General features: G+C 46.0%; 1 protein-coding gene across 1 annotated transcript in view; it reads left to right on the top strand.

Moving 5' to 3' along the window:
* The window catches only part of LOC122245363 (chromobox protein homolog 8-like), a 25,111-nt gene extending 18,234 nt beyond the window's left edge, over positions 1-6,877 (top strand). Inside the window, exon 4 of the mRNA XM_086553454.1 lies at positions 6,624-6,877. Within this exon, the coding sequence (XP_086409580.1) occupies positions 6,624-6,771 (148 nt within the window). The 3' untranslated portion in view covers positions 6,772-6,877. The remainder of the gene's footprint in view (positions 1-6,623) is intronic.
* Positions 6,878-10,000: the final 3,123 nt, after the last annotated feature.

Here is a 10,000-nt window from a genome sequence, read left to right as displayed (position 1 = left end):
GTTTTTCCTTTCTTTTAGTGGGAGTGTTATTAATTATGTTATGTGCACGTTACTGTGTTTTTTGTGATTAATATATATATATATATATATATATATATATATATGTATGTATGTATTTATATATATGTATTTATATATTTACATATATGTATGTATATATTTATATATATTTGTATGTATATATTTATATATATATGTATGTATATATTTATATATATTTGTATATATATATGTATATATTTATATATATTTGTATATATATATATATTTATATATATTTGTATATATTATACATATATATATGTATATATATATGTATTTATATAATTATGTATATATATATGTATACATTTATGTATATATATTTATAAATGTATATGTATGTATATATATATATTTTCTTATATTTGTGTATATATATATAATTAATATTCAAATGTGTATATGTAAATATATATATTTAAATTAATATATATACATATATATATCTATATATATAGATACAGATAAATGTATGTATGTATGTATGTATATGTGAATATGTATATATATACATATATATTATATAATTGTGTGTATATATGCATGTATATATTATATAATTATGTATATGTATATATGTTGATATATATATGTATATATGTAATTATATATATGTATATTTAAATATGTAAATGTATGTATATATATGTATATATATATGATTATGTATATATATATAAATATGTATATGTATATGTATTTATATTTATGTGTATACATGTACTTGTATGTGTATTTGTATATATATATATATATATATGTGTGTGTGTGTGTGTGTTTGTGTGTGTGCGTGTGTATGTATATGTATACACACAGATGCAAACTTACATCTTGGTATGGATATACAAGTAAATATGATTTATATATTTATATATGCACTCACTCACTCACTCACTCACTCACTCACTCACTTACGTAACACACAATCCACGACGTCGAGTAATTGACATTAAGAGCCGCGAGTAGCATAAGGACGTAGCCTGTCTGTCACTGCGGCATCGCGAAGAAAATTTGATCGGGCGAGCTTGGCGCTGCTGACACATACGCCGAAAGTTGCGTCGTTTGGATCAATAAGTTGGCCCCTTCATCTTGGCCAGAGTTCGCCCTGCGGCACGTGCGGCACGTGCGGCACGAGACGCCCCCGATTGCGTTTTCCTCAGCGAATAATCGATGACGTCACCGGGTGTTGGGGATCGCGGGCCCCTTCGCGCCTCACCTGCCCACACTCCCCACCGCCCGCACTCGCCACCCGGCCGAGTGCAAACGGAGGCTGAACTTTAAAAGGATTTGCAAGCGACCGATCCACGTGGTTCTCTGGCCAGCGCGAGCCGCCCCCGCATCGATAACGCGTGTCGGGAGTGTAGCCTCGTGGTCTGCCTCGCATCTGAAGGGGCGGCGCTTTTGCACGCTCTGCACACTGCGTTACGACTGACCCCCCCCCCCGTCAGACCTGAGCGCATTCGGCCGAAGCGAAGGTCCGTGCAGCTGAGGTTGTCCCTCTTGACGGTGGATGCAGAAGCCGCCAGGAATCGATTGGTTGTTGTGAAGGTGCGACTCGCACAGGCAGTCGGCGTGCAACAGCCAGCGCTCCACGGCCAGCCGCTTGGCCTGGCGCAGCGCAACGAAGAGCAACACGAGTAGTTCGCTCTGTCAAGAGTAGTACGAATTGATGATGACGGATCTCTCGGGAAGGTGCTTATCGCTCGTTCATTGATTAGCTTTGCCGTAGATAAGGAAGAATTGGGAAACCCTTCCCCTTTCACATCTTTTTATGGTTCTGCTCTCTCTCTCTCTCTCTCTCTCTCTCTCTCTCTCTCTCTCTCTCTCTCTCTCTCTCTATATATATATATATATATATATATATATATATATATATATATATACATATGTGTATGTATATATACATATATTTACATATACATATATTATATTTATGTATATATGTATTATATATATATGTTTATTTATATATAAATGTATAAATATATGATGTACGTATCTATCCCCATTCTCCTCCTCTTCTCTTGTTTTCCGTATCTCTCTTGCACTTCTTTTCTACCTTGCACCTTTCCCTCTCTTCTCACCTGCCCTCCGCCTATCAACCTCTCTCTACTTTCCAACCCCCGCTCCACGCTCTCTCTCCCTTTCCCTCTCCTTCCTCCCTCTTTCTTTCCCTCTCCTTCCTCCCTAGCCCTTTCCCTCTCCTTCCTCCCTCTCCCTTTCCCTCTCCTTCCTCCCTCTCCCTTTCCCTCTCCTTCCTCCCTCTCCCTTTCCCTCTCCTTCCTCCCTCTCCCTTTCCCTCTCCTTCCTCCCTCTCCCTTTCCCTCTCCTTCCTCCCTCTCCCTTTCCCTCTCCTTCCTCCCTCTCCCTTTCCCTCTCCTTCCTCCTCTCCCTTTCCCTCTCCTTCCTCTCCTTTCTCCCTCTCCTTCCCCCCTCTCCCTCCTCCCTTCCCTGACACAAACACACATACGCCTCCCCTCCCCTCCCCTCCCCTCCCCTCGCTCTCCCATTTCAGTGATTAATCATAATGTTACATCAGCAGCAGCGTGTACTTTCATCGGTCCTTAATTCTCATGCAGAGACTTCGCTTTTACTCATCCGTGATGGGATGAAACAAGCCATTAGTAGATATAACTGCCAGGTTTGTCGGGAATAAATTGGGTATTTGATAATCCCGGCGTTTTAATGGTTTCGCAATGGGCGGGTGGAGGACTGGAGGTTGCGCGGCCGGAAGCAACTCAGCGTTTCGGTCGAGATCTAGTCCTTTGCTTGCGGGCGAGCAGGTCTTCCTTCGCTTGCGAGGGGGTCCACTTGGGATTCTCGAGTTGCTATAGGACCTATTTGCATGTATTTCTGTCGTTTGAGCTTAAAAAAGGACTTCTGCGTTAGTGAATGGGATGAGATAAATTTGGTTCTTTTTGCATTTTATAAATTTTCTTAATTAAAATAGCACCACATGTATCATTTATTATTGTATAACCATACGCTTCATTGATTTTTCGTTCGTGTCGTTTCATTTTCTGTTTATATATTTTCCGCTGAATAAATGAGAAAAGAAATTGATAACTGCATGGACTTATTTGTAGATTGATCGATTTACATGCATGGTTGTAGTCGAGTTATGATCTTGTCTATGTGTGTAGTCCAACCCAAGGGTTTTCTTTGCATCAGCCCTTGTAACGATCCCTGCCAGTTTCGGGCGCGAACCCGTTGTGGGTTTGCAGTCATGAAGGCAGGGAGAGAAACCCACCCCGCTGGTTGGACCAGATCGTCTCTTCGCTGGTCCATGCAAACGCTTGGGACACTTGCTTGCTCGAGGCCCGCCCTCTGGCGTTGGGGGCTGCCTGCTATCCGGTCATGACGCCGCTTCGATTTTTCTTCTGGAATATCGTTAAGCCGCGCCCGTCTCGCTCATGCGGATGCCTTTCGCGGCCACGGAACTCGAAAGAGTGTTTAGCTTATCTGCCTCTCCAAGCTACTCGTGCGGCATCAGCTCCATTGATTTTCCTCTTTCCGCTCTCTCTCTCCTCTCCTGGTCTTTCTCATATTCCCCTCTTTGTTTGTACACATATTTGCATGTATCCAGTCACTAAACACATTGACCGAGCACTGTTTCCAGACTCATTGATTGGTCAGGAGTTGGCCTTGGCCTTATGCATGCGCAGCATCACTGTTAGAACTACGCTTGCAAGCATAGCGATACGCTATAGAATTGCCACTGATTTTTAAAAAGTTTTTAATCGTCTCGGTTTAACCTTTTGTAGTATCACCAAGACAGTACACAGCTCCATGCTTGAAAAGTCAGAATGACCTCCATTCCCATTCTCCCCGATTGCGTTGCGTTGCTTTTGAAATAGACATCCAGAAACAGATGGAAAACAGACTTGAGCGTTTCCGAAAACAGGCGTTTCCGAAAACAGGAAGGGGCAGCAAATATAGTCTGAATGTCTTCGAATCCTCTAAGTATAGGGTCAGTAGGCTTAGTTCGAAGCGCCGACTAGAGTCGGGATACGAATGTAGCTTCTGGACTTGGTTGGCATGTCCTCACGTTAGAACAACTCATTTCGTTGTAAAACCGCGGCAGGACTTGGTTTCGTGACTCGGAAAAGTCCGGGGAGAGTGTGGGCGGTAGCCACGTGTACTTGCTGTCCCTTGTAAATATTGGCCCACGAGGGTGGGGCGCCCGAAGCCTGTGGAGGAGATGCTCAGGTGATGGGCGGGGCGACAATGTGTGTCGGCGTGCGTTTGCTGAGCCAGGTTGGTGCTGTTAGGACGAAGAGGACGGGCGGTTACAAGATCTTTACGTGCACTTTCACAGAATACGCCGTGCCGTAATAGGGTTTTGTCTTTTCGATATGATATGGCTGCAGATGAGCGTAGAAGGCAGTGCTCTTTAAGCGAACGCCGCCCACGTGTAGTGCGGAAACCCCGACATGCGAACAGTTAATTGACCGAGTTCCGCACGGGCTGTTGGTTCCACTCATTACACGTTGCCCTTAACCGCAGAAAATCCTTAAAAAACACTTGACTCGAGAAAGAGATGTTTATATAATTGGCGTGACCACACGCACCAGCGTGTCACACGAGAGGCAGGCGTGGGCGTGGGAATGTGGGCGGGAAGAGGACGGGCGGTGCATGGTGATCGAGGGAAGAGACAGCGAGGTCGCGTGGTTGAGAGAGTAGGAATTACCTTCTAAGTTTTCCTAAACAAGTAAATGAAAATAGATGAATAAATAGATGAGAATAAGTAAAGAAAACGTTTGTATTTAAACACTAAACGAGAGCGAAAGGGTAAGCAGGGAGCGGGAAGGAGGACGCAAGGATTCACATGGGAGGTAAGGCGAAATGGACGGTAGTTAAACAAAGCGGCTCCGTGATTTATTTCCGTTTTTATCTCGATTTCCGTATTTGATCCCTTGTCTGTGAGATCCGACAGGATAACGCGGCGCTGTCATGTCCGAAACTCGCTGCTGGAAGGAATACGCTAGAGGGGCTGTCGCCTCCAGTTGCAGTCTCTAGCTCTCGGCGCCGTCTTTCGTGCGGACTTGAAGGAAGACTAATGCCGGGGCGGTCGCGCTCGCCTCGCTGGTTGCGCTAACGGTGCGTCAATTACCGAAGTCTCGAGCGGGTTGCGAGTGGACGCGGCCGACTCAAAGAATATGCGAAATGCGATGCGACTCGGGAAGTTGAAGTCGATTTCAGGGAAAATTCCCGGTTTATGCTACAGTAGTAAGATCGAGACACTCCTCCGCATTTTAGACATATACTCTTTATGAGCTGTCGAAAAAGGCAAATTGTTAGACGGTTGTGATGAATTGTGAGGAGCTTATTAGAAACTTAAGTTAATGTATTCAGATTATTCTTCGCATTATTAGTTTGACTATAAGCTGGGTAAAATACAAGAGAGAGAGAGAGAGAAAGAGAGAGACTTTGGATTTCTTTCATCCATTCCATATTATATATTCTCCTTTTCCCCGCCTCTCGTCCATCCACTTTCTCCTATCAGTTTTCAGTGGTACCTTCAGTTTGCATTTGACTTGTCTCTCCAATTGGCAGAGCTCGACAAGGTTGACTACAAAGGCTAAATGAATGAATGCTTTCGGTGAATTCGCGAGGGACAGAGTGCTCAAGAATGCTATTTACCATTAGCCATTATTAAAAAGATGTGCGACGTTCGTAACATACATCAGTTGGGAATCCGAGTCCGGCAAAGAACGTAATCATTTAAGCCTTGCTTAGAAATCAGACGAATGAAAGCAAAGCTCTGCACGGTGCGCCAGGATAGTCCCGGTGCGCAGGCCGGAGGAAAGGCAATGCCGACGCTCGCTCAAGTGCCAAGAAGTGGGTTTAATGGCCTTGCTGGGGCACGGCGTAATTGCCCTTCCTGCGCGGCGATTACGTGTAATTAGATAGGCTCATCGTTCTTGCCCGTTATTGCTAATGGAACCCCCATGGCGGGTTGGTTCGCAAAAAGGAGAGGACATTGTTCCTTAAGGGAGGCCTACTTGCCAACTTGATTGAGAAGAGAGGAGTGGCGACGCCCCTTTCAAAGCGCCTGGATAGGACGGAGCCCGGTAAAACTCTCGCGTTAAGTACACGCTCCACATTACCGGTATGTGCGTTTCTCTGGAGTGGAGACACCGCGGAGAAATCTGGTGGCCCTCGAATTGAGGTCAGGAAGGAGGAGTGCCGAAGAGTGTGGCGGAGATATAATTATATGGATCGAGGTTATCGTGGAGGCCTTGGTGGGATGGATGGCCTTTGTCATGGCGAGGGGCGGGGTGGGGGGGGAGGTGCTGTTACTGGGCTCGCCCGATGATAACGGGGCCTTCGGGGTTCCTGCCGCGACTCTCGGTGTGAGGGGGTTGGGATGGGAGGGGGTCAGGAACCGAATACCGAGACTGGCTTTCACGGGGAAGCGATTTTCTCTGAATTATAAGTTTTTTATTTATTTATTTAATTATGCATGTTCACACATGGGTCCATGGTTGTTGCATGTGTTGCTGATTATTTGTTTCAGTTGTCCGAATGAACTGCTTTCAGTTATCAACAAGTTACTAATGTGTGTCTCTCCCTTGCAGCCAACGAGAGGCCGGAGGCGGGGCCAGGCGAGGGCCCAAGCCTAAACACAGGACGAGGGAGCACCTGAGTCGGGTAGGTCTTGCATCACTGGATGTCTTTGTTTATGTTTGTGTTACTATAGAAGCAGAAGTAGTTTTACTAAATTGACAGAACCATTTTATAAAAGATTCTATGGAAATTATGAATGCCCTTAAGCTCGCCCGTAGATGATGTTTGTTTTGAGCCAAAAAGTTTCACGTATGACTTGAATATTTCACTGTTAGTGGTGCCAGGGCATACGCTTACCACTTCACACTGAGATCCGACTGTGGGAAGATGGAGATCCCGGCACCTTTATCAAGGTACGGGAATGCTCACAGTCAAAATCCGTTAGTGTTAAAGAGTAATATTGCATACGGTACATGTTGGCTCTGCCTCCATTTGGCAGATGGATTAGACGAATTAAAGTGCTTTTACAGCTTTATTATTATTATCGTGATTATTAGTATAAGTATTAGTATTAGTATTATTACCTTATGCATTGTTTGTTAAATACGAGGCTCACTATTTAGAAATGGTCGTCGCTTTTAGGTAAGTTTCCCGATCTCCCAAGAGGAAAAGCAACAACGGCGGAGGCAAATGTAGTTGACTCAAACCTCGCTGAGCTGCGTTCAGCTCAAAATTCGTCGTCTACAGCGGGCCACAGAACATAACTGTGAGCAGTCATTGATCGCCTTTTAAGGGAGTAATGTAGTATAAGAAAAATGTGAATTTTGTTTACTCTTGCAAAGTTCTTAAATATACAATATAGTTCAAACTTAAAGTGAACACATGCAGTGTTATATGTAAGAGATCAAAGGACATATTTATGAATTGTTTAAACATGCGCGTTACAGACAGAAATAATATTGATTTCATCCACAAACCTACGAAAATAATGTAAACAATATTCTTCTAAAACCAGATGGCAGTTAGATCATGTCAAACGCAAAATATGGCTGGAGCAGCAAATGGGCTGCAGGCCGCATGTACAAGTGTTGTACCTTGGTCTTGACACCCGGGTTGGTTCATTTGCATCCTGTGTGTGTGTGTGTGTGTGTGTGTGTGTGTGTGTGTGTGTGTGTGTGTGTGTGTGTGTGTGTGTGTGTGTGTGTGTGTGTGTGTGTGTGTTAATGTTGCTGCATTCAGGTGTAGATCTAGCAAAGTCTGGACGGAACCATGTTTATGTAGATCCCTGTCTCAGTGTATTACATGACGTGTATGAAGGATTTCGGGGGTAAAAAACTAGGATGCCCAGGCAGTTAGCATCCTGGGCCACAGTATTCTTCGATCCCCCCTCTCTCACCCTCGTGCTTAGTCTATCCTATCCTTCAGTAACGGGAACTCCATCCACTTCCGCCCGATCCTACCCTCCCCCCGCCTCCCTCTCTCCTTCCTACGTTCCTCTCCTCTCTCTTCTCCTCCTCCCTCCTCTCCTCTCTCTCTCCCTCTCCTCTCTCTCTCTCTCTCTTCTCTCTCTCCTCCTCTCTCTCTCTCTCTTTCCTCTCCTCCTCTCTCTCTCCTCTCCTCTCTCCTCTCTCTCTCTCTCTCCTCTCCTCCTCTCTCTCTCCTCCCTCTCTCTCCTCCTCTCTCTCTCTCTCTCTCCTCTCTCTCTCTCTCTCTCTCTCTCTCTCCTCTCTCTCCTCTCTCTCCTCTCCTCCTCTCTCTCCTCTCCTCCTCTCTCTCCTCTCCTCTCTCCTCTCCTCTCCTCTCCTCTCCTCTCTCCTCTCTCTCTCCTCTCTCTCTCCTCTCCTCTCTCCTCTCTCTCTCTCTCTCTCTCTCTCTCTCTCCTCTCTCTCCCTCCCCTCCCTCTCTCTCTCTCTCTCTCCCCCTCTCTCTCTCTCTCTCTCTCCTCTCTCTCTCTCTCTCTCTCTCTCTCTCTCTCTCTCCCCCCTCCCTCCCTCCCTCCCTCCCCCCCCACCCTCTCTCTCACTCTCACTCTCACTCACACTCTCACTCCTCTTCTCCTTCTTCCCCTTCCTTTCCTTCCATATCTCCCTCTGTGTGCGTGTTTTTATTATGTATATGCATATGTTTGTATGCATGGGGAGAGGGAGGGAGGGAGGGAGGGATAGATAGATGTATTATGTATTTACAAATACACATCACACATCAACCATCAATCACCCCGTTTCCATTCACTCAGGGCAATGTCCCCAGTCTGCAGCCCGCCCCTCCTCGTCCCCTCGTTATGAACCCCTTCTTCCGTACCGCCGTTTTGGTGCTTCCCCTTGTGGGCGGGCGGGGCACCTGTATGGCTTTGTTTACCTACAGCCACGTGCTGCCTGCCCCCTCTTCCCTCCTGCCTCCCTCGCGCCAAGTCCTTCAGGCGGAAGACCATTTCCCTGCATGATCCTATCTCCGTTTTGCGCCGCTATTATGATCGTGAAACTCTGTAGACGTCCTTTCCTCCCGGAGAGGGAATCATTCCACTTTTATGGCATTTCATCCGGTTTCATTAGCGAGGTTCCTGGTCTTCGACTTCAGATCAAACTATTAATGGAATGTGTCGCCCCAATCTTGTGATATTGAATTAGACTGTATAGGTTTTTCATCTCGGTATTATTGTACCTTAAATTCACGAAAAGTTCTCTCGTTTTACATTTCGCTAGAAATTGTTCGGTACATTCAACGCCCTTTTTGATATTAAGATTGCGTAAGGATATAAAAGTCTAGAAAGTGATTTCACACGTGTTCTAATCGCTCGCTCTTAGATATTCGTGCATAATGTATGCGCTGACAAATAGGCACTTGTCGCCTCGACTTGGTAACATAGCGATTATTTGTAGAGTGATTGCATCGTTATCGTTTTATGTCGATTTGTTAGCGTCCCATTTTCGGCATCAACTTCGCCAGTGAATCGCAAGAATGTAGGAGAGCCAGAGATGCAAAAGGAAGGAGAGGGAGAGAAGATAAAGAACATCGCGAGAGAACGAAGTGAACGGCAAAGAAGAGCGGCTGGTGGGAAGGGCAAGGAGGCCGAAGCCAAAGGGAAGGGAAGTCGAGTGAGAAGCTAGGAGTGTTATCAAAGAATGCTGGGAAAGGGCTTCGGGGGGGGGGGCGAGGCCGGATGACGAGAGGGAGGGTGGCTGGGCGAGGGGAAGGAGAAAGATGCACGGATGAGTGGGAGAAGTGAAGGCGGGGGGGGGGGGGGGCACGCGGGAGGAGAATAAAGGAAGGGGAAAGGCGAGGGGAGGTGAGGAAGAGGGGGAGTGACTGGAGGCGCACAATGTTGACATGACGAGAATAACTTGTGCACGCGGTGGTAACTCGGGTTCTCAATGTCACCTTAACGCGCCTCTTCGCCTTCCACTCCGGCGGTGCTAGACGAGGCTCTTATGCGGCCCTGTTGGCGGGG

The sequence above is a fragment of the Penaeus japonicus genome, unplaced genomic scaffold (assembly GCF_977035675.1).
Source record: "Penaeus japonicus unplaced genomic scaffold, GWHDUDI00000001_assembly GWHDUDI00000028, whole genome shotgun sequence".
NCBI classification, from domain to species: domain Eukaryota; kingdom Metazoa; phylum Arthropoda; class Malacostraca; order Decapoda; family Penaeidae; genus Penaeus; species Penaeus japonicus.
This window is presented reverse-complemented; position numbering and strand designations above follow the sequence as displayed.